General features: G+C 49.7%; 2 protein-coding genes across 2 annotated transcripts; one reads left to right on the top strand and one right to left on the bottom strand.

The window, feature by feature from the left end:
- Positions 1-5593: 5593 nt before the first annotated feature.
- On the bottom strand, positions 5594-24073 carry LOC128311388 (translation initiation factor IF-2-like). The gene is made up of 5 exons (XM_053201400.1): positions 24067-24073; positions 23462-23574; positions 20694-20760; positions 11432-12493; positions 5594-7706 (listed from the first exon to the last, which is right to left on the bottom strand). Exons 1-5 carry the CDS (start codon positions 24071-24073, stop codon positions 7552-7554), a joined length of 1404 nt encoding a protein of 467 aa, XP_053057375.1. The 3' UTR covers positions 5594-7551.
- On the top strand, positions 8041-10505 carry ID2 (inhibitor of DNA binding 2). The gene is made up of 3 exons (XM_015081124.3): positions 8041-8511; positions 8857-8920; positions 9750-10505. The coding sequence occupies exons 1-2, from the start codon at positions 8164-8166 to the stop codon at positions 8911-8913; spliced, it is 405 nt and encodes a 134-aa protein (XP_014936610.1). The 5' UTR covers positions 8041-8163; the 3' UTR covers positions 8914-8920; positions 9750-10505.
- Positions 24074-24756: the final 683 nt, after the last annotated feature.

Here is a 24756-nt window from a genome sequence, read left to right as displayed (position 1 = left end):
AATCTGCTTGGGCTCCAGTGAGCAGTCTCACTCGGGGTTTCCAGCATGGGTGCAGTTAGTTAATAGTTGGGGTAGGGTCATCTCAAGGCCTTTCTGAGCCATCCAAAAAGTCTTTCAATGAGCAATTATGAACATGATCCCAAAAAGTGGGGGGGGTGGGGGGGGAGAAAAAGAAAATCTCAACAAAGAAATACAAGACGTAGGGGCGCCTGGGTGGCTCAGTCAGTTGATTGATTCTTGTTGTGACCCAAATGGTGATCTTGCTGTCATGGGATGGGGCCCCACAATGGGCTCCACGTTGAGCACAGCCTGCTTGGGATTCTCTCTCTCCCTCTTTCTCTGCCCTTCCCCTGCTCACACACATGCACATTCTCCTTCTCTCTCTCAAACTAAATAAACTGAAAAAAAAAAGAGAAAGAAATAGAAGATATAAAGAAGAACCAAATGGACACTCTACAGCTGAAAAATACAACAGCCAAAGCAAAAACTCACTGAATGAGCAATAGACAGAACAGAAGAAAGAATCAATACATTTGAAAATAAAACAGTAGAAACCACCCAATCAGAACAACAGAGAGAAAGTAGACAAAAAAAAAAAAAAAAAGGTACAGTCTTACAGACACCGGAGGGACTATAACAGAAGACCTAACATTTATGTCATCAGGATCTCAGGAAACTGGGGCTGAAAAAAATATCTGAAGAAATAATGGCCAAAATGTTTCCAAATTTGGCGGAAGATTTAAACTTACAGATTCAAGAAACTGAGAGAACCCCACACTGGAAAACCACAAAGAAATCCAAGCCAAGATACATCATAAGCACACTTCTGGAAACTAAGGACAAAGGAAACAGAGACAAATACCGCCTTATTTACAGAAGAAAAAGCAAGTTGAACAACAGCGGATTTCTCATCAGGAACCCTAACAGCCAGAAAGAAGTAGCACTTGGCAAATGCTGAAAAACAAGAACTATCCACCCAGAAGTTCAGATACAACCAAAATATCCTCCAGGAACCAAAGGGCAAGCAAGACCTCTCAGATGCAGGACATCTAAGAGCACTTGTCACCAACAGACTTACCCTGAAAAAAATGCCTACAGGACACTCTTGAAACAGAAAAGAACTGATGAGAGAAAGAATATTGGAACATCAAGAAGGAAGAAAGAACAAAGTAAACAAGCAAAAATGTGGGTAAATGTAACAGACTTTCTTGTCCTCTGGAGTTTTCTGAAAACAAATGTGGTGGTCCTCAAGATGTCCAAGATGGCTCACTCTTGCCTAGTAGGCAAACTTCACTAACCATGGGGTTGACTTGAGAGGCTGTTGTTTACCAGAAGCTTCTCAGAATGCACTACATACAGTAAGGTTTGAAAAGTCCTCATGACAATGGAACACTACGTGGCAATGAGAAAGAATGAAATCTGGCCTTGTGTAGCACCGTGGATGGAACTGGAGAATGTTATGTTAAGTGAAATAAGTCCTACAGAGAAAGATAGATACCATATGTTTTCAGTCTTATGTGGATCCTGAGAAACTTAACAGAAGACCAAGGGGGAGGGGAAGGAAAAAAAAAAGGTTAGAGAGGGAGGGAGGCAAAACATAAGAGACTCTTAAAAACTGAGAACTGAGGGTTGATGGGGGGTGGGAGGGAGGGGAAAGTGGGTGACGGGTATTGAGGAGGGCACCTGTTGGCATGAGCACTGGGTGTTGATTTGACAATAAATTTCATATTAAAAAAAAAAGAAAAAAAAAAGGAAAAGTCCTCATCAGTTGTTAATAAAGGGTCGAGCTCGGTCTCTCAGAGTAAATTTCTCAGAAAGGCCTGAGAACAAAGTGTTTTTTACAAATTCCTAGCTGTGGGCACCTGATCTTCCAGGACTGCGACAAAATTCAAGGTAAAAAAAGTAATCAATATCCCACCTGGGGTCAAGGTCACACACCTCTGCCTTGTCACAGGGTGATGTCCTGGGAGTGTGGGCCCACATCCATCATTCATCTGTGCCTCGGTTTCTTCCTCTGTAAAACGGACATCTGCCTTTCCTCACTCACAGGCTGGAGATAAAGAGCAAAATAGGTGAGCTGGGCTAGTAAAGGATTAGCTATTTTTCCCCAATGTGAATGTTTAACCTCCCCTCAAAGAGGGCCATTGTGTGGCCCTTTTTTCTCTGAAATGGAATGTCTCTGTGTTCTTCAGCCTCGGAGAAAGGCAGGCATGGTTACATAAAATGTAGGACTTAATTCACCCTCCTTCCAGGGTCCAGAGAACAGCCAACTCCAGCCCTGAAACGGCTGAGGCCCCTGGCGCCTGGGCCAGTGGTGCTGGGAAGATGGGTGGACCCCCAAGAGCTGATGAGGAGGGCCCAGGGGTTGCTCCTCCGGAGTCTGCAGGTCCCCGCCCGCCCTCTGGTCCCCAGCACTCACCTCCCAGAGGATGTAGCCCTAAGTCCTGTGGCCTCCCCGCAGCCAGTGGCAGTGTTGGGGGGCTTGCAAACCCTTTGCTAGAGGTCAGTCCAACCAAAAAGGAGGAGGTCTGTAAATGGACCTGCGGGGTGGGGTGTCGGAAGCAGAATCTGGGAGTGAAAGCCACAAGGACTTGGGTAGGTAGGGAAGAGAAGGGCGAGCTATTTGATAAACACAAGTCTCTCCACCAGCAACCCGAGAGGGCAGTGACCAGAATCACCCGAGCTGGCGCCTTCTGGATGCCACCAGGGCCTCAGGCGATGGACAGCACTGGCCTCCCGGGTCGCGAAGGGCCTGCGCCTGGCCCCCGCCCCGGCCCCCGGCGGCGGCGGCGGCGGCGGCGGCGGGCCGGGACCTCCGGGCGCAGCGGGGAGGCGGCGGGAGGGGGACGCGCACGTGGTGCGGGGTGGACGGGTTCCTCCCCACTGAAGTCATGGACTTGGCGCGCAAACGTGGCTTCGGCCAACCAGGGGGTGGGGTGGGGGTAGGGAGCGCACAATGTGTTTCTTGTTAGGGACCCGCAAGCCGGGGCTCGGGTGTTGCTTTTGGTGCCGTATTATAATATTAAGATGTTGCTTGATTCCAGACAAGCCCGCCCTTGTCGCTGGCTGGAGAGGGCCCCTGCGGGTTCCCACGGACGCCGCTGGGCTCGGGCGCGCGGAGGAGGCGCGGCGGCCGGGGATCTCCGCGGGGGCCGGGCCCCGCGACGCGCGCCTCGGGGTGGCGCAGACTCGGCGACGCCAGCCCCGCGCCCGCCAGCTCGCGGGCAGCCCGGGATTGTTTCCTAAGACCTTATCTCTTGCTCAAGTTAATTTTCTTTTGTAATTTGGTGACCGGAACAAAAAGCCACAGGACAGTCCTTTGTGAACGCCAAACGCAGCCACACATCGGGGTACTTCACAGCATCTGTACCTAAAGATTTGCTGTGCTGGTGGCTAAATAGGTCCCTCCGCCAAATTTCCCAAACTCTCTTTTTTTTTTTTTTTTTTTTAACGGAGCTGAAAGGTGATCTCCCTACAAGGAGATCAGACGGTGGAAAGCAATTGGATTTAGCACGGCGTTTTTCCTGGTGCTCTTGGGCTCTCTGGGCAAACAGGACCGCGCGCCGGATCCTAGAAGGAATTATTAGGGCCGGAATCGCGGCGGGCGGGGATGACTGTTAAAGCCATCGTGGTAGCCGAAGCGCTTTGTTAATGCAATTCATTAGCTGTGAGCGACAAGAAGGAGAAGAGGCTAGGCGAGTCTTCAAAAATACCCAAAGAGAGAAAAATAAACATCCTCTTGTTTGCTTTTTGTGGCTTCACTCCTTTTCCTCCCCTCCCGTGGCCCCCCTCCTGTAAGGCTGCCTTAAACCCAAATTCGGTTATCTGGTTTCAGGGTAAGGGCTCCCTCTTGCCAAGGTATTAAATAAACAAGTAAAGCAAAAACTTGAATCCTTATGTAATCCAAATGCTGTTTCCTCGAAAACCACAACAAACTCTGCTAAACCAGATAACACGTTGGGAACAGTCGTGCCCCCACCCCAGCCCGTTTCAGGGCCAGCGGAGGACATCCTTGCCCAGGAGCTCCTCTCCAGGACAGACGATAAATAATTGCTACTAACACTGAACTGCAGATGAGCCCCCTTGAGGGATCCGGATGCCGTAAACTGTCCCGGAATGTTGGCATCTGGCTCTCAAAATGGAACTTTCCCTAGAGATAAAGCCGGGACCGAGCAGGCGTCTGCGTCCGCGGGCCGGCTTGGAAGTTTCTGGCCTCTAGATGCTCCCAGTTGAGAACGCAGCTTTGGAAAGAGGCTCAGTCGGCCCCGCTTTGTAGTGGTAATGAGGGCGCAGACGCGGGTCTGCTGGCGCGCGCGGCTCGGAGCCGCGGACCCCGGGGCGGAGGGTTGGGGGTGCCGTTCTGGAAAAATCTGACGGCTCCTAGCGCAGCCTCCAAGGGTTCCGAGGAGGAAAGCAGGGGCGGCGGGGGGCGGGGGGGGGGGAGAGACAGCGGGGGCGGGGAGGGGGTCATTCCTAGGTATTTTTAGGAGTCCCGCATCAAAGTCATCCCCGCGAAGTTCCAAAGGAATAAATAAATCTCGCCGTCCGCTGAGACCGCCACCTTCTCCCCATCCGCTCCTCCCTCGCGCCAGCCCCACCCCGAACGCCTCGGTTGCAAAAACAAATGAAATAAAGCAAAACCTCTTGCTTTGGCAACCTCTAAGCCACGCTATGCCTCTTTCGGCAAAAGGAAGATTTCTTTCTTCTCCCTCTCCCGGCTTTTTTTTTTTTTTTTTTCCTTCTTCTTCTCCCCCGACTCCCACCCCCGCCCCCGCCCCTTCCTGCTCTCCTCGGCCCCCTCGCCTTCCCCCAAATCGCTCGAAACTTAAGACGTGCGGCGGCTGCAGGTGCGCGCGGGCCGGGCGGCCCGGCCGGGGCGAGCCTGGGACGGCCGGGCCTCGCAGGCATTGATCAGCTGGGCGCGCGCGCTGAGTGACGGCGCGGTTGCCATGGCAGCCGCCTGAGCGGCGCCGCGAGGACAAGGCTGCAGGGCGGCGTGAATGGGCGGCGTCACGCGCCTGGCGCCAGAGAGTCTGCTCCGGGGCTCCGGCTCCGGCCCCGCCGCGGCCTGGCCCGCGCGCCGCCGCCGCCGCCGCCAATTCATCACCTGTCAGGGATCACTCGGGGGGTCACGGGCGGAATGGACACAGCTGTGAGAACAAAACCAGGGGGAAGAAAGGCGAGCGCTCCCAATTGCGCCAGATGTGCAGGGAGGGCCTTGCCCCCCCCCCCGCCCCCCGCAGGCTCCTCCCGCCCCCCGTTGCATCACGCGGGGATTGCAAAGGCGGCCCGGAGGCCCGGCGCGCCCGGCCCGGAGCTGCTTCCGATTACGGCGAGGGGCTGGACGCGCCGGGAGCCGCCGGCCGGGCCGGGATGGAGACTGAGTGAGCGAGCCCTGGAGCCCGGCTAGGGGAGCCTCCAGGCTAGGCGTGTGGCTTTAAGTGGGGGGCGTCCCAGCGAGTGAGCCGAGGGGACGGTGTCTCCACCCCCACCGGAAGTCCTTCGCACCTTCCCACCACCCACGGATCGAGCAAGTCCAGGGCCCTTTCTGCAGCTGGGACCATTTGAACTTCAGAGGCCTCCCATGCAAACCCACAGAGACACCAATTGACAGATTTTTTCAGTGCCTTGTAACCCACCCCGAAAATGCTCCCACGCCCCTTTCTGCACGGAAACATCATTTTAAAGGTAATTTCGCATTGGGCTTGCTGAGACCGACGTACGAGGAACTCGGGCCTTTTTTTTTCTTTTTTTTAAATCATTAACTTCTTCAGCCTCGTAATCCCCTTAAAATGATCTTTAAATGGACGTGGAACCGGGTGGCGTGCCGGTCGAATTCAACGCGATCGGGCCGACTGGACGCTGCCATGGCAGCTGAAGAAAGAAACCACAAAACTTTCACCATATTTAGCAGTTTTACTACATCAGGGTACAGAGATGATCCTGGGAGAAGACACTGCCTTCATCAACTCGGCGAGTGTGTAAAGTAATAGCGTACAACGCTCATTACGAACCAGCCCAGAGCCTGGCTGTTGGGATAATGAGGCTGGCACGGATGTTAACATACGGTGTCCTTGGAAAAAGCTAGGAATGCGTCAGTATCACAGAGCCGCAATGTCCAAGAATCACAAGTAATAATTTGAGAATCCCAAAGATGTTTGTTTACATTGGCTATTATTGTAAAATAGTCAAAGTATAACATCATGAACCAAAATAGTGTCAAAACAAAATCTGTTCCACTGTGGCACGTATGTGACAGAAACACAGGCACACAAAGTACATCAAAAGGCTCGCACCGTGGGGGGGCTCGGCATTAAATCACTTCCAGACTTAATATCGGAGGCGAGGTGGTTAAGCGAACGCTGTCCGGAGCACAGTCGTAGGCAGCTCCCCGGGGCCAGGCCCTCAGCAGACTTCTCGGCGGGCTCGGGAAGCGTCCACCTCCATGCTCCAAAATAAAGTGACTTGGTTTTCTGAAAGCGACATCCACCTCAGCACCCACCACCAAACCGCCTGGCCGAAGAGATACCCTGGGGCAGGCACATGGCTCGGGCGGGCGTCCAAGAGACAGGCTGGCCCACTAGCCGAGAAATTAATGATTGATTGAAGGGGAAAATGCAGGTTCCCCACTACTAAGCTTTGCTTCTTTTCTGATCTGCCCCCTTCCTTTTTCTTAAACGCAAAGAAGGTGAAGATTGAGGGAAAAAGTAAACAGGGGACTTACAAATATTACATTTTTCTCGGGTTTTCTGCTGTCTTGTATTCCTAGGGAAATGGGATTTTCAAAACAGCTGATTTACTGTAGTCCTCAGTTAAATCAGAATTATGTGTGAATTAACTGGAAGGTATTTAAATAAGCTGCAAACTTTAGACTGCAGGAAGAACTTCCCAAAGATTTACAGAGGGAAAAAAGGAAAAAAAAAAAAAAAAAAAAAAAAAACACCAAAAACCTGAAGCTGCATCCTGTACCAGGGCTGAAAGGATTTCAAACCTCATACATAACAATTTCTTTTTAAGTGGGAAGACCGGTCAACGGCTAGAGCCACCTCCCTTTCGCAAAACTTAAAAAATACTATCAGTGCTGAAATGTGGCACGAGAAATCAGGATTTGTGCATAATTAATCACATTACTTTGCCACCCACACTGCAAGGCATAGACCGGCAGCCTCTCAAGGGCAGTGTATGTAAATACAGCTTCGCTATGCAAATGTTCCTAATGATTTCCGGTTAATAGGATCATTATAATAGCCCTGCCTGTTCTAGAAAAGGAACCCCGAAAGTGTCCTGCCTCTCAGAGCTCCATAGCGATCAGCACTGTTTCCAAGAAGTACTCATTTTACTGAGTTTTCAATAATGCCTCCCGTGTTGCTCCGAGTCGCACGATCCCACACTAAACCTGTCGTGGAGGGCGCGCGTGGGTGCTTTTTGTTTTGCTTTGCTTTGTTTTGTTTTGTTTTGACATAGCTTAGCCTCATCTGGAGACCGAACTCTACGCACCTCTCCCGTCAATGGCAAACTTATTTGCGTTTTCACTTTCTTCAGCAATGCTTTCTATCCGATGACATTCCGCGGGTCGCAGTGAACGGTGACTTTCCCTCTGCTGTGCAGAGCCTGCCGGTGTCGCTGTGGTTTTAGGGCTGCTGAAACCTCCAGGGTGTGGAAGGCTCCGTCAAGGGACACCCTAGAGCGAGGGTACCGCCTCACCCCTGGAATTAGAATAAAGATGCACATTTGGACTCCTGGGGTCCCCCTTCCCCTCCTCCCCCTGGCCTCCTCCGTCCTCCCCTCCTCCGCGGCCCTCTGCTCCGCTCCTGCCCCGCGCTTACTGTACTCTATTTACCACCCCAGCTGGGCTCGCGCCCGCCCCGCCCACACCGCGGGGATTGGCTGCGAACGCGGAAGGACCGAGCGCTCGCCCCGCGCCCGCGCCCGCCAATGGGGGCGCCCGCGCGGTCTGATGGACGCGCCGGCTTCCACCAATGGGAACGCAAGGAACCCGGATCGTGTGCCCCCGGCGAGTGCCGATAAAAGCCGCCCCGCCAGGCTCCCGGCTTCATTCTGAGCCGAGCCTGGTGCCCAGCGCAGGAAGCTCCGCAGGCGGCGGCGGCCTGAGCTCCTGGGCAGCCCGCTCCCTCCCGGTCTCTCCTTCCCCGCGCGGTCAGCATGAAAGCCTTCAGTCCGGTGAGGTCCGTTAGGAAAAACAGCCTTTCGGACCACAGCCTGGGCATCTCCCGGAGCAAAACCCCGGTGGACGACCCGATGAGCCTGCTGTACAACATGAACGACTGCTACTCCAAGCTCAAGGAGCTGGTGCCCAGCATCCCCCAGAACAAGAAGGTGAGCAAGATGGAAATCCTGCAGCACGTCATCGACTACATCTTGGACCTGCAGATCGCCCTGGACTCGCACCCCACTATTGTCAGCCTGCACCACCAGCGACCTGGACAGAGCCAGGCGTCCAGGACGCCGCTGACCACCCTCAACACGGACATCAGCATCCTGTCCTTGCAGGTAAGACCTGCTCCCGGTGCCCCCGCCCGCTGCCGCGCACCCCAGTCATCGCCTGGGCTGCCACTCGCAGACCCATTGTCGAGACGGCCGCAGTCCGTGACTTACCGATGAGCTAATTAACTAAAAAAAAAAATTTTTTTTTTAAAAGCAAATCTGCTATAGATCGAGTGGTGCGTGAAATTGCTGATAAGTTCTGACACGTTAATGCATCTGTCTTTGATTCGGATTGTAGCATAAAACGTGTTTAATGAAACTTGCTGTTCTATGGATTACTTTAAAAAAAAAAAAAAAGCCCTTTCTCCTTAAGATTGTCTAACATCGCCGTGTATCCCCTTTCTCTCGCAGGCGTCTGAATTCCCGTCTGAGTTAATGTCAAATGACAGCAAAGCGCTCTGTGGCTGAATAAACGGTGAGTGTTAGCTTGTGCCTCCCGTCCGGACACCGCCTCTTGGAGAGAGCGAGAGCGAGAGCGAGAGCGAGAGAGAGAGAGAGAGAGAGAGAGAGAGTGTTTTCATTTGTGTATCTGCAAAATTGGGGATTTTGTAAATGAATGTGTTCTTCAGTCGTATTGCACGTAGCACACTGCCTGTGCCTACGAGCTATGAAGGGGCTTCTAGCTCTGATTACTCCGGATCACAGAACATTTTCCTTTTAAACGCAAAAAACAAAACAAAATACCAGTAACTTAAGTGTGAAGGCGGCTGGGGAAAATGCGTCCTGGCTTCTGCCACACACGGAACGCCTGGCGTTCTCGTACTGGTGCTCTGGTACTATGAGGTACTAACCTCCACGTAATTAATCTTATCACCACAAATTCCGTAGAGATCCTCCTTCCCTAAAACTTCAGCCCTCCTGAGACTCGGCCAGCCCAGCACTGCCTGCCTGCGCCTCAGACCCTGTGATGTGGGATTCCGACTTCCCTATCTGTTAACTAAAGGGCTGTTTTCAATCAAATAATTGTTACAAGAAGCAGACTGGCGCCCATGAGCACTGCTGTTGGAGATCCAACTAGGAGATTGCGTTGGGAAGTTTCTCCCCGGAGTCTCTGCTGTTTTAATGTTTAATTTTCGCTGTGGAGGCCGAGTGTGTGTGTTGCATCTGGACGCCAGGGTTTGCCCAATCTTTGAGTGTTCGGTGGTTAAATGTTCAAACTGCGGCTTCCTCGTGGCGCCAGTCTGCCCGCCTCTGCCCTTAGGTTCCGTTCTCCTAAAACCCGCCTCTCCCCCGATCTTTTGCAGGTGGTCATGACTTTTCTTTTCTTTGCACAACAACAAGTCCGCAGGATCTTTTAACGCGCTGAACTTATTTTTCAACCATTTCACAAGGAGAACAACAAGTTGAATGGACCTTTTTAAAAAATGGAAGGAGAACTAAGAATGATCATCTTCCCCAGGGTGTTCTCTGACCTGGACTGTGATATTAGTTATTTATGAAAAAGACTTTTAAATGCCCTTTCTGCAGTTGGAAGGTTTTCTTTATATACTATTCCCACCATGGGGAGCGAAAACGTTTAAAATCACAAGGAATTTCCCAATTTAAGCAGACTTTGCCTTTTTTCAAAGGTGGAGCGTGAATACCAGAAGGATCCAGTATTCAGTTACTTAAATGAAGTCTTTTGGTCAGAAATTACCTTTTTGACGCAAGCCTACTGAATGCTGTGTATATATTTATATATAAATATATATATATATATTGAGTGAAACCTTGTGAACTCTTTAATTAGAGTTTTCTTGTATAGTGGCAGAGATGTATATTTCTGCATACAAAGTGTAATGATGTACTTATTCATGCTAAACTTTTTATAAAAGTTTAGTTGTAAACTTAACCCTTTTATACAAAATAAATCGTGTGTTTATTGAATGGTGATTGCCTGCTTTATTTCAGAGGACCAGTGCTTTGATTTTTATTATGCTATGTTATAACTGAACCCAAATAAATACAAGTTCAAATTTATGTAGACTGTATAAGATGATAATAAACATGTCTGAAGTCAATACCTGAATTCTGAATGGTTTTTAAGATCTCTCTCTCTGTCTCCACTCGATTTAACCATCACTGCCACCACCCCCTAAGCCTTGGGACTTGTATGCAGAAGAAACTCCTTCTTATCAGATGTGTGCTCCGGTGCGAGCACTTTGGGGGCAAAGCGCTAATGTGTTTTAAGAGAGCTGACCGGGCTGGGGAGGCTGTAAACAGAAGTCTTAGTCCCGCAAGGAAATAGTAGTTCTGTGCCTTGGGGCTGAGTTTCAAACCAAGGAGTTGCTGTGACGGTGACTCCTAGGAGTTAGAGCATTCACAATAAATGAGTCTGGAAGGACTACTTGGCTGAGTAGGTGTTCAGACACTTTTGGAGTATATGAAACTGCTTGTAGTTCGGGACATGACTTAAAAGAGTCAGGGGAAGGGCGAAAAGACCCCTGGGTGCTAACTGCTTGCTCCCAGTGACTGCCTGTAGGAACTCAAGCCGCAGTATGGCCCCGGGCGCTCCCGGCCTCCCCAAGCTTCCCCTGTACCTTCACCTGGAGCTCGCCCAGGCTCCTGGAGACAGGGCCTGGGCGGAGCCCACCTTCCAAGACAGGTGGCCGTTAAATCGCCCTTCACCCTTGACTGCACCCCTGGACTGCCCTGGGAAGGAAAAGAGGGAGGGAGGGGAGAAAGGCCTTTTAAGTCACAGAAAAAGTACCAGCGCGCTGTTTCCATGTAGCCCTCACCTGGCAGCTTCTGGCTCCTGCTTTAAAACACGTAGTTGCCGCGGACAGATACTTAAAATTCGTACGTATGCGAAAATTCCCAAACTGGAAGGAAGACACTTCCTGAGGTGTGTGAGGGTGGGGTGGGAGGTTCTGGAAGGCCGGCTCGAGGTGGACGGGAGCGGAGAAGGAAGGTGGGGAGGACGGGCGGGTGGGGATGGGTGTCTCACCTGGGGCCACTTTCTCAGGCCCAGCCCAGCAGGTGTTTGGGTGGCGCCACCTTGTCTGCGCTGGCGGCGGTGGCGTTTCCGGCCCTGACCTGGGATCCGTCACGGAGAGCGCGGGGCCAGGTGCGGAGGGGCGGCCTCGGGCTCTCGGCCCAACCTCGCCCGGCTCCCGCGTCCTCTGCGGCGGTCGCGCCCGACCCCGCTTCCTCCCGGGGGGGTGGGCGGCGCCGGGGACCCGGGCGGGGCAGCCTCCGACGCCACCCGCGCCCCGCCCGGCGTCCGCGCCGCAGGTGAGCACGTGCTTTGACCGGGGCCGTCGTTGTTGTTGATAATCGTACCGACGGGGACGCCGGCTCTGCCCGCCACACCTGGGCGGGGCGGGGCGTGCCGGCGCAGGCCGCCCTTCGGACCTGCCACCTGATGTCCGGCCACCTGTCGCCGGCCCGCCCAGCGCCCAGCGCGACGAGCCGCTCCGCTCAGGGCGGGGGCGGGAAGCACGAGGACGGGTCGCTGCCCCCCCCCCGCTCCCGCTCCCACCCCATCCTGTCCTGTCCACGACAGGGTGGGGGCGCGGACGCCGGCTCCCGGTCGCCCCCAGCCTCTCGTGGTCCGCTCGGACCGGCGAGAGGATCAGACCCGGACGGCAGGTCCTGTGCAAGGGCTCGCCGGCTTTCCAGAGGAAGCGGTGCGGCCGGGGTGGGGCTCTCGAGCACCTGCGCGGTCCCTGGAAGCCGGGGACCGTTTGCAACGATTGGACGACCACCCAGAGTAGCAGCACCGTCCAGGAAAAGCGGCACCTTTCGGAGGAGGCTTTCGGCGGCGCAGCTCCGGCCACTCGTCCGGGTCCGGCCGGTGGAGGTCGGGCGCCACCTGCTGGCCGGCGCCAGGAAGGCGGCTCGCGAGCGGGGTTTTCGGGGCGCTGGGAGGCCGAGGGGCGATAGCTGGAGCTTGGGGGGGAGGGGGGAAACGGCACGGAGAAACTGCCTTTTGAAAACGGATTACCAGGAAAGAGAGCCTCTCTAGCATGTGTACAGTCGTTTCCACTGTGTTTTCTTCTTATTTCGTCTTCTTACCTACTTCCTAACTTAGATAGGATCCCCTTTTGCAGATTAGTATCCACTGCCACTAGGCGCTGTCTTGGATGTTAATAAAAGCATCAGACTTGACCTCCCGGGAGCAGAGAGACTACAACTGGATTGTGGAGAAAAGTGAGTTGTGAAGTCGAATGAAAGCCGGCGTGTTTTCGCTTCTTTTCCTTAAATCTTTAAATGTGTTTTTATTTCTTCCGAATAACCTCAACCACGACCTCCGATATTGCGTTAAAGGACTAGGAGGGGAGAGGGAGCGTCCTTGTTTTATTCCAGATCTTAATGAAAACAAGTCAGACTTTCTCCACGATGCATGACCCGGCTCTAGGATTTTGTGGTGTTATGTAGTCTTGACCAATTTTAGGAAGAACGCTTTAATTGTTAGCTGTTTTTTGTTTTGGGGGGATTTTGACTCACAATTCGGGAATGAATTTGGTAAAATATATGTATTCTATTTATTGATACTATTTTTCTTTAGAGTCTTAACACTGATTTTTCTGATGTGAATCAGCCTTGCATTTATTCTGTAATAAATCCTACTTGAACATGACGTATGATTACTTCTTACACACACTGTCGGATTCTGTTAGCCAGTATTGTACTTGGAATGTTCTAGAGTACAATGGGGCCTGTGGTTTCTTTTCTTGTGCTGTCCTTATCTGGTTTTGGAATCAAGGTCACACTAACCTCAAACGATAAATGTGTGGGTCAGTTTACATTTTAGCTCTCAAAGCCACGGATACATCTTCGAAGTTAGGCAAACATGTGGTCTCTCCATTCTACAGAAGCTGTCCTCAGAGACACCAAGGGAGTGACCAAGGGCATGCGGCAGTCAGTGGACAGACTCCGTCCAGTGTTTTACTCAAATGGGGAAGACTTCTGAGGACAACGATGTAGACGTTACTAGGAAATAGTAACCTATAGTCACTAAACACCTGTTTCCTGGAGCTTTTTTGTTGTTGTTCAAGGATAATTATTTATGGGGTTTCCACGTTGTGGGTGCACAGCTCCAGGGCAATCCAAATCCGTGTCAGCCTGACTCACCACACGCCCTTCTGATTCCTAATGCCCTCTGCTACTGGAAGGGAGTCTCCAGGCTCTGTCTTTCCCGGGTGATGGTTCTGCTAAGGCCTCAAACGTCTATTTCCTCATAAAGGTGATCTGAGACAGAGGCAAGATTTGTCCAGAAGCCCAACAGGTATTTGGTTTAGTGCTGACCATGGGAGTAGTCACTTGGAGGAGAGCCGCCCCTCACTGCCCCCCGACGGCAGGAACCGGGGGAAGTCTGCAGAGACGTGTGGACAGAGAGCTGAACACTGGCGCGTTTGGCTTGTCTCCAATCATTTGCTATTAAAAATCAGGCCACGTCCGGTGGCAGTTCCTGAGTGGGGGTACCAAGCCCGGCACGGGGGCCACTGACCCAACAGGAATCGGAGGCGAGGTTTCACCCCCACGGGAAGCAGGACATTGGCAGGGAAACCACTCTTGAAGGCCTGCCATGTCAGTGTGTAGACTAAATTACTCATCCTGGACAATCTTGGGGAAGCCTGTCAGCCTGAGGTCAGGAGGGGAAAGAAACATCTCCCTTGAGAAGTTAGAGCCACGGGTCTGCCCTCGCAGGGAGTGGAGATTTAAATCCATGGGACACAGACCGTCTGCAAAACTCTAATGCTGATAAATTAACATAAAAATGGTTCCTGGCTGGTGATGCCCCTGGGGTGTTTGGCAGGAGCAAGGGCAAAGTTCTCCAGAGAGAGAAGCCCTCAAGACCAACCACACAAAATCCTCCTGTTTAATGGCTTGCTGAAAGTAAGTTTACAATTAAAAACTTTAGATGCTACTGAAAACCAATTTTCGGTGAAAGAAAGATTCAGTAGATACAATGAAGAGAAAGATTAGAAACCAAAGAACTATAGAGGCTCAAAGGTGAGGATAACTAAAATGATTCGAGAAAAGAAATAGAAGAACGAATTAAAAACATAAGAAAATCGCAAGGTACAGTTAACCGAAATTGAAAACTCAGTGGAAGGTTAAAACCCAGATTAAAAACTACTGGAGATTTTCTACATGCTAACAACGAACAATCTGAAAAGGAAATTAAGAAAACAATTCCATTTACAATAGCATCAAAATGAATAAAATACCTAGGAATTAATTTAGCCAAGGATGCGGAAGACTTGCACAATGAAAACTATAAGACACGGCAAAAAGAAATTAAAGAAGACGTATATAAGCGAAAAGGCATCCCACGCTCAATGAAATGGAGGCTTGAATATTGTTAACATTTCAATACCACCCAAACTACAGATTCAGGGCAATCCCCGTGAAGACCTCAGTGATATCTTTTACAGAAATAGAAAAATCCATCCTACAATTTAGATGGAATCTTAAGGGACCCTGAAGAGCAAAAGCTTTCTTGAGAAAGAGGAACAAAGTTGGAGAACTTACAGTTCCTGGTTTCAAAACTTATTACAAAGCTACAGCCGTCAAAACAGTGTGGTTCTGGTAGAGGGACAAACGTATTGACCAATGGAACAGACTAGAGAACCCAGAAATAAACCCTCACCTACATGGTCAAAGGATTTTCGACAAGGATGCCAAGACCCCACCACAGAGAAGGGCTGGTCTTTTCAACACACCGGACATCCAGATGCAAAAGAGCAAAGTTGGACCCTTCTCTAACACCATAGACAAAAGCTAACTCAAAATGCATCCAAGATCTCCATGTAATGGCTAAACCTATAAAAGTCTTAGAAGAAAACATGTGGCATAAGCCTCACAACTTTGGAATTGGCAATGATTTTTTGGATAGGACATGGCACAGGCAACAAAATATAAATAAAACAACAACAAAAATAAAAGTGGGCAAATTGGACTTTGTGAAAATTTACAACTGTGCCTCACTGGACACCATCAAGAGAGTGAAAAGGCAACCTACAGAATGGGAGAAAATCTCTGCAAATCATACGTTGGATAAGCGATTAATAGCCACCATATACGGAGGACTCCTAAAACTCAACAACACAAAGAGAAACAATTCAAAAATAGGCAAAAGAGTTGAAAAGCCTATCTCCAGAGAAGATCTAGGTACGGGCAGTAAAACACGAGAAGATGCCCCACATCCCTAATCATCAGGGAAATGCAAATCAAAACCATAATGACATCTCATACCCATTAGGATGGCTACTATCACAAAGAGAAAAAAAAAGCAGGAAATAGCAAGTGCTGGGAGGACGTGGAGAAGCTGGAACTCTTGTACACCGTTCGTGAGAATGTAAAATAATACAGCCGCTGTGGAAAACAGTAAGCATGGCGTCGCCTCAAGAGAATTGAAAAATAGATTTCCCGTATGTTCCAGCGGCTCCACTTCTGGGTATGGACCCAAAAGAATTGAGGCAGGGTCTCGAGGAGACTTTTTGTGTCTGTTTTCATGGCTGCATTATTCACGGTAGTTAAAACACGGAAGCAACCCACGTGTCCGTCAGCAGACTGAGTGGATAAGCCGCATGTGGTGTCTACATACAGTGAAACACTAGCCTCAAGAAGAAAGGAAATTCCAACATCTGCTCTAAGATGAACCTTGAGGATATTCTGCTAAGTGAAATAAGCCAGTCACAGAAAGACAAATGCTATGTGATTCCATTTATATGCGGTACTTAGAGTGTCAAAATCACAGAGACAGAAAGTAGAGGGGTGACTGCCAGGGGCTGGGGGAGGGGAGAAGGAAGGAGGAGCTTTGCAGGATGAGAGGGTTCTGGAGACAGATGGCCGTGATGGTTGCATACACAACAGTGCGAATGTACTTAATACCTCTGAACGACACGCTGAAAAACAATTACGATGGCAACTTTTACGTTACGTGTATTTTTACCACACACACAAAAATGTGTAAGCTACTAGAGAGAGAATTCATGAACTCAGAGATGGAGCTGAGGAAATAACCCAGAACACAGCACTGAGAGATAGAGATCTCAAAGAGATGAAATCAAGGATGGAATGGAAAAGTCCAACACATAAGGCAGTCTCTACCGAAGGTCATGGCAATGGAAGGGTGTGCATCACAGCCAAGAGGCAACTCGAACTTGAACATTAGACATGCCTAAGCATCACACAAGCCTTTAGTCAAGCCAATGGGCCACACACACATATGTCCTAAATCTGAAAAAGAAGAAGTCCTTCAACACAAGGGAAAGAGTTCACAGGTAATACAGTGGCCTTTACACATACAAATAGATGGTCCGTTCCATTCGTAGGGAGATAACAGCAAGTGGAAAGAAACCACATGAGATACCAGTTCTCACCCAGCAGATGGACAAAAGTGCAAAAATGACCATGCACTCTGTTAAGACGGGGGGTGAGGGGAACGGTCTTGTCCATCGTTCACGATAAAATGTGCAGGGGAACTGGACACCAGCCCGCAAGATTCTGCATGCATTGACAGTTTCACCCAGCTGTCCCACCCAAGGGATCTATCCCAAAGTTACACTTGCAAAATAGGAACTAGTTTATGCCTCAAGTTAACACGTGGCATTATTATTTTTTTAATTTTTTTTAATGCTTATTTGTTTTTGAGAGAGAGAGCGTGAGCAGGGGAGGGGCAGAGAGAGAGGGAGACACAGAATCCGAAGCAGGCTCCAGGCTCCGAGCCGTCAGCACAGAGCCCGACCTGGGGCTCGAACCCACAAACCGTGAGGTCATGACCTGAGCCAAAGTCCGCCGCTTAACCGACTGAGCCACCCAGGGGCCCCTGGCATTTTTTTTTTTAATAGTAAATGATTGGAAACAAACGCCCACCAGTAGGGGGTTGGCTGGAAATTCTACCGCACATTCATGAGCAGCGTCGTGACAGGGAGAGCTGTGTGCTTTCCAGGGTATAACGCCCAGTGGAGAGAGCATCACACAGAGCCATGTGGGGAACGGGCTGTCGTGTCAGAAGAAAGGCATACTATACACGTAGAGATTCGTGTTTGTTTACATTTGTAGAGAAATAGAAGATAAACCAAAAACCAATTGAAATGGCTATTGATGGAGGAGGGGGGAGAAATGTGATGTTTCTAAATGTATCTTGTCATATAGTTTTGATTGTAATGGAAATGTTTTTAATCAAAGAAAAAAGCAATATACACAACTTTAAAAGTAGAACAGGTGTACCTAGTGATATCTCAGGTTGGTTGTATACCCATATCAAGAAAAGAATTATTATCCCAGCTGACTTTAGGACACAGAAGTTTTACTCGACATGCCCAGTGGAGATGTTCTAAGGACAGAAAGAGCTGCAAAGAGGGGGGCTCCTGGGTGGCTCAGTCGGTTGAGAGTCCAACTCTTGATTTCGGCTCAGATCATGATCCCAGGGCCGTGGGATCGAGCCCCATGTGGGACTCCACACTGGGAGTGGACCCTGCTTGGGATTCCCTCTCTCCCTCTGCCCCTCTCCTCTGCTCGAACTCTCTCTCTCTCTCTCTCAAGTAAATAAACATTTTTTTAAAAAGAGCTGCAAAGAAACCATAAAGTTCACTTAGTTGTCATATTGTTAGTAATAATCTTGATATTGTTATCTTTAAACCGGTAAATATATAAGATAAGCAAAGAAGTAATTATACTTAATCTTGACTTTCAGTGTCAGAGAGATTAGATACAAATAAAAGTTAAAGAAGTAAAAGCCCAGAACTCTTATATTTGAACTGACAGTATCAATTGAAACTCACTTCTCTTAAAAAATATTTTTCTAGCATTCCACTGAAAATGCCTAGAAGCTATGATAACTTGGTAGTAATAAGCACCCCCTTAAAATCAGTTTGTGTTCTCCGATACCATTAACCACAAGAAGTAAGCAACATTCCTTGGAGAAAGGACTGATGCCCAGTCCAGGACAGGAAGTAAAAATGATAAAGATAGACAAAAATAAAGAGATGACAAAAATAGAATAAAACTCTTTGGGTCCCAATGGAAGATTCTAGGGCACCAACTCATTTTAAAAATTGATAATTAAAGGGAAATTAAAAAGCGTTCACCCTGCCTTCCCAGTACGAGTTGTATGTCAGAAAACTGTAAAAGACAAAATTAACAAACCATTTTGCAGCCCCCAAGTCCCAGGGAACGCAAGGACTGTGACGTATCACATAGTTGCTGATTCAGGCAACGGTCATCAATGTTGAGTGGAATCATTAGGTGAAAGATTGATGGGGGATTCGATAATGAAATGATCTGGCTGTTTATAAGGAAATGATTGCTTGAACCCCTGGGTCAGTCACGAAAAATCCAGGCGAGGGACCAGGAGATGCTTCCTGGCGTGCAGTCGGAGGGACACAGCATCACTCGTGAAACATTTGTAGGAAAACATTTATTTCTAATAACCCAATCTGAAGTAATACAAAGCCTTCAGATCTAACCTTCTTGTCTATGGAAACGGGGGTGGGGGGTTGGGGAGCAAGTGAAATTATATCCCAAGGAAGCGGGCAGAAGCCCAGAATGGGGACTTCCTCAGGACGACTGACCCGGCTTTGTCTACACGGCAGTGATATTAAAGCAGAGCTCGTGGGGAGGACGGGGGAGGAGCTGTCCTCAAGGAAGACGACATAGGAAATGGAACAGCCAAGTGCAATGAGTGAGTCTCGTTCAGCTTCCTCGACTCTCAACAGGCAACAGTTTCAGACAATTGGAGAAATGCGAATGAACACGGGGCATCGGATGATGTTAAAGGATTGGTTGGGTCCGTGTGAAATAGAATGACCCTGTCGTTTAAGATGCGTACTGACGTATTTACACGTGAGGTGTCTCGTATTTGCTTCCAAATAGTCCAAAGGAAAGGGGAGTGAGGCACACGACACAGGCACGGCCAGATGCCGCTGGCGTCCCCGCTGAGTGATGGGCACAGGACCGTCCTCTGTGTTCGGAAATGCTCTGGAAATGTCTGGAAATGTCCTCCGTGTTTGGAGCCGCGGGTCAGAGAGACTCCGTGCTCTGCTGACTGTGGCACAGGGCCCTTCCCTTCTCCAAAGTCTCTGCCCTCCTGCCACGTGGCTCGACTTCCGTGTTCCCTCCCTCGAGATCTACCTTGACCTGTAGCGCAAATGAACTCTCCTCCGTCACCTGGCTCAGCCGCCTTTCAGAGACACCGCTCTGCATGAGTCTCACCGACAGGCGGCAGGGAAAAAGTCCACGAGGCCCAGAAATGCCCCGGGGGCCTGTCTGTCCTCCCCACGGTCATGAGCAGAGGAGAACAGCATGTGTATTTCCGCATGTGTGATTACGCCTTCCTTGTAGAATATGGTCCTGGTTTTAAGTAAGTTTCCACCTAGAAACAGTGCTGTAAGGTGTGTTTTAAACATACAGTCTTCTAAATAAGTTCCATCGGTTCCGGAAGAAAGTTCTTAAAAACTCACGCATTCCTTCAAACTTTCATGTCTCGGAAAGTCCTCCGGAAGCTCTATCAAGACAGGAAAAGGGAAAGGCCCTTCTTAAGGTTCTAATTTTACCGGAATTTGCCAAAGCCCACCAGGGGAAAAAAATATTCCAGAAACGCTTAACTGAAACTCTGGGCCCCTAAAGTGAAATATTTGAAGGAGCAAAAACCCTCAAATTTAAAGGTAATCCATACTGGTTGAGTCAATCCAATGTAAAAATGTCTTGACTGGGAAAGCAATTTCTGAACAAGCGTGTGAGGCCCTGGTTTTGTAGCTGACGGTGACTTCTGAGAATCATCCCGAAGTACGTATGAGCCCTGGAGGGCTGCCCCCGAGAATTCCATCTGATGAGGAAGCAACCCCAAACCACACAGGGACAGGGCTACGCAGCAGGACACGTTGTGCTCATTTTCATCCAGGGCTCTGCGGTCTGTGAGGACCACACTGCGTCCTGCTAACACAGGAGACGCTTCTTTCCGGGGAACGATCTCCGATGTGCCAAAGGGGCTACGTTCATTAACTCAGTTATTGCACATTTATCGAGTGCCGCCTGTGTGCCAGACATCGTTCTGAGTGCCGCGGACCCAGCAAACCAGACAGACGGGGACCCCTGGCCCGAGTTCCAGCAGTGAGACACGGACCATATACAGGTAAATTCTGTCATATGAGAGGGAGGTAAGTGCTAGGAAGAGAAATCAAGCAAGGAAAGGCTGCAAGGTGAGCCAGGGTTGAAGTTACTGTCTCTGGGCTCCGAGCCCGCCCCACCAGGCTCACCTTTGGGGGTTCGGTTGCTCTGCAGCACGGCGGCCTCTGGGTGGCCAGTAGGGGTGGGAAAGGGCACCTGCAGGCGGGGAGGGGACGAGAGAGGGCACCCGCAGGTGTGCGACTCACGGAAGCCACGCCCAGCACCCAGACTTCCCGCAGCACCTGGAGGCTGTTTGCAGCTTCTCAACACCTGGAGAGCTGGCCGACCCCCACCCCTGCCCTCCTCGCACTGATTGCAGCCCCAGCAAGCAGCACCTGGTCCTCAGGGGGATCTGGGAGCCAGGCCCAGGGCACCCTCCTCCAGCTCAGAGGCCCCCACACCAGTGAGGGTCACCCCCTTCTTAGAGCTTCTGAGGGTTAATAATTCCAGCCGCCTGCTTTGTGTCCTCGGTCCAAGTGTGGAAATGCTTCCTGCGGTGACCACCTCTGTGATGCCTGACTGTTCTTTGCTTTTGCTTTTTTCGGTTACTGAGTTAGTACTTTATACCTAGTTAACAGTTTTATTCTTTCCGCTAAAGTTTGGGACCGGACCCTGACGGGTGCACCGGGCTCTGGCACCCCGTGCCCTCTCCTGTACGACTCGAAATCCACGCCGCTCAGAGGAGAGACACCGCGGGCTCTCACCAAGTCTTGGATTTAAAATAGAATTTTAGGGGCTCCTGGGTGGCTCAGTCGGTTAAGCATCCAACTTCGGCTGTGAGGTCATGATCCCACAGTTCGTGGGTCCAACCCCATGTTGGGCTCTATGCTAACAGCTCAGAGCCTGGAGTCTGCTTCAGATTCTGTGTCTTCCTCCCTCGAGCTGCACCCCCACCCCTGCTCACACTGTCTCTCTCTCAAAAATAAACATTAAAAAAAATTTTTTAAAGAAGTGATAAAATAGAACTTTAGTTATGTGTTAGTCCTACACTGCTGTATAACAAAGTACCCCCAAACTTAGTAGCTTAAGACAACAAATGTGTAGGACCTTGCACAGTTTCTGAGGGTGAGGAATCAGGAATGGCTTACTTGGGTGGCTCTGACTCAAAGTTTCTCACCTCAAGGCTTGCCCAGGTTGGGGAATCAGCTTCGGACTCGCTCACGTGGTTGCTGCTGGCCTCTGTTCCTCACCAGCTGTTGGCCGAAGGTCTTAAGTTCCTTGACACATGGGCTTCTCCAGAGGGGTGCTCACAACATGTCAGCCAGCTTCCCCCAGAGTGAGACAGAGAGAGAGTGTCCAGGGCAAAAGCTCAGAAGTGACATAGCACCACGGTGGGTCATTCAGACCAACCCTGGTACAATGGGAGGGACCACAAGGGCGTGGGGCGTGGGGTGTGGGCACCAGGAGTGGGCGATTACTGAGGCCATCTTGGAAGTTGGCGACACAAGCTCTTTTCATTAGACACTTTGGGCTTTGGGGTGGGGCGGGATCAGAGCCAGTCCGGGTGTCCCGAGTCCTGTGCTGCCGGTGCAAATCAAGAGACTTCAAAACCTGAGCAGAAGCTATAATCCTCCGTAGGTCCTACAAGTGGGAAATGGCTAACTCCTTACCGCAGGCACCATTTTAGAAGCTCTTTGGAAACATTTGGTGGAAATGGCAGGGATAATTTTGGCTGTGTGACTCCTCCAGGCATATCTTGCTTTGTCACTAAAACTCTCAATTTAGGAGTTATGCTGGCATTTTCTCCAGCTGCTGAGATGTCGAGATGTCAATGGTTTATATGTGTCTTTCTTAGTTATAGCCAATATATTTCAAACTTATTAACCAGACCGCACTTAACTTGGCTTCTTAACCAAAGGAAAAAAAAAAGCATATTAAGTAACCACACATCATAGAACATCATCCCTCGTTAGATCGTTTCCCTTTTCCCAACTATCACTCCCAGCTGATTGAACACCCAGTCCGAAATAGAACCTTGGGCCAACGCGGTAAATAATATCTCCACTTCCACGATGGCAGAGAGAATTTTGGCATATCTGAAAGACTAGGTGACTAGATCTAAAACCATACTGCTAAATCGTTTTGGACTTGAAACGATTACTCTAACAACACACGGAATGGCGAGGTGTCATCGCCGAGGATAAAATTGAGAAGCGCTTCCCCCACCCGGCTACACGACGGACGCAGCTTGTCTAGGAGGAAATATTTTAATTACCGGAAACACACACAATGGATAGCGTTCTCCCGTCCCATCATAGAAAGTGACACCCTTGAAGTAGTTAAGCAGAGAAAGAGATCAAAGTTCTGGAAGTGTTGAAAGCGGCTCTTGGGCCATTTCCACCCATTTATACATAGGAAGGTGGTAGTTCTGATGTGGCATCTACACAGATAAAGATAGGCGACTTGAATCCTAAATGTTATGTTGATATGCAATCTGAAAATAGTATATATATTGAAGATTTTTTATACACTTCCACATTTTCAGTGTAAGGCCTTTACATTCTTAGTTATAGGCAAGGGCCCAAGTTTTCTGAGATTCCATAGCCAAATCATCAGTGAAATAGAAGGAAGGGGAAAAAAAAAAAAAAAACACACAAACCTCTTGCTGGAAGCCATATGCAAGAGAAAGATGGTGACAGTGTCTGAAAAGAAAGCCATTTCTATTTTTTACATCTTTTTTTCACTATAGTGAGGGTGTAAATTTTAACTGACATGTTCCAACCAAGTGAAAATCATTCCGGGGGGACAAATGGACGCGATCCCACACGGAAAGTACGCTGAAGGCTTCAATGTTGAAGGAGAATATCTACTTGACTTCAAATAGTTTCACCCAAGACAGGTTCCGGCCCCACGCTACCCTCACGGGAGCCTCGAGGAACACAGAGCTGAGGTCGAGGCCGCGGAAGAGCTGCAGGAGGCGGGGTTCACCCGGTGCCTCCACTCCCCGGGAGGTACGGGCGGGTCCCTGCACTAAGTGGCCATCAGCGTCACCAGAAGCAAAGCGACGGATCCATTCAGCGCCAGCACGCGATCTAGAATCCTCCCGCCCTGGAGGAAGATCAGTTCCTTAAAATCAGGCTACGATGCACCCAGCAGAGTTGTTCTTCCGTCCGTCTTCTGCCATGATGGTGTCGTAGGACAGTATTTGTCTTCCTGGTCCCCATAGTGATCTGTGTGGCACTTTGTGTGTTCTGCGAATGGCTGCAAAAATATTCTGGTCCCACGTGCTCTTCTAGAATCTTGCCACTTCAGCGACAAGGGGTGGGGGTCCGTCTTCTGCCCTTGAACCTGGGCTGGAGTTTGTGAACGCAAAAGAAGAGAAGCTCTGTGAATTGCAAGGCTCATTCACGGCTCGTTCACGGAAGGTCATACAACTCCGGCCTGGTTCTCTCTCTCTGTCTCTGTCTCTGTCTCTCTCTCCCGTCCTCTCTCAGTCTCAGGACATTCACCCTTGGAACGTACCTGCCATTTTGTGAAGAAGCCCAAGCAGCGGAGAGAGACCAGGTGTAGGTATTGCCATCCTGGTAGTGACTGCCATCCCAGCTGACACGACATCTGTCACCCACCAGACATGTGAGTGAGAAACCCTGTGAGATGCCTCCAGACCCCGCCACCATCTGACCACAACTGCATGCAAGACCCTGAGTAAGGACACCTGACTGAGCCCAGTCAACCCCGCAACTGTAAGAAGAATGTCATATATATATATATATATATATATATATATACACATACATACACATATATGATATAACATATAAATACTGTTTGTGGCATTCAGTTTGGGGTGATTTCCTACTTAGCAATTGGTAACCTGCACATGGGCTGACAAGGTAAGACATCACGCTGTTTAAGAATTATAAGCTTTGGGGGCACCTGGGTGGTTCAGTCAGGCATCCGACTCTTGATTTCAGCTCAGGTCATGATCTCGCGGTTCGTGGGTTCGAGCCCCACGTCGGGCTGTTTTAAAGAAAATAAACTTCAAATAATCTCCTTCAAGGACTTTGAAAAATCATATATCTGCCCACATTTTTTTAAGTTGGCATCTAAAATTTTTGTTATGTGTTCAAATGGCTGTAAAATAAAATTTCACACAAAATTATTTCATTATTCTCTTAAGTACATCCATCCACTGGAATATCAACACGGTTT

Source organism: Acinonyx jubatus, chromosome A3 (genome assembly GCF_027475565.1).
Source record: "Acinonyx jubatus isolate Ajub_Pintada_27869175 chromosome A3, VMU_Ajub_asm_v1.0, whole genome shotgun sequence".
Classification (NCBI taxonomy): domain Eukaryota; kingdom Metazoa; phylum Chordata; class Mammalia; order Carnivora; family Felidae; genus Acinonyx; species Acinonyx jubatus.
The sequence above is the reverse complement of the archived record's forward strand: the minus strand, read 5'-3'. Positions and strand labels throughout refer to the sequence as shown.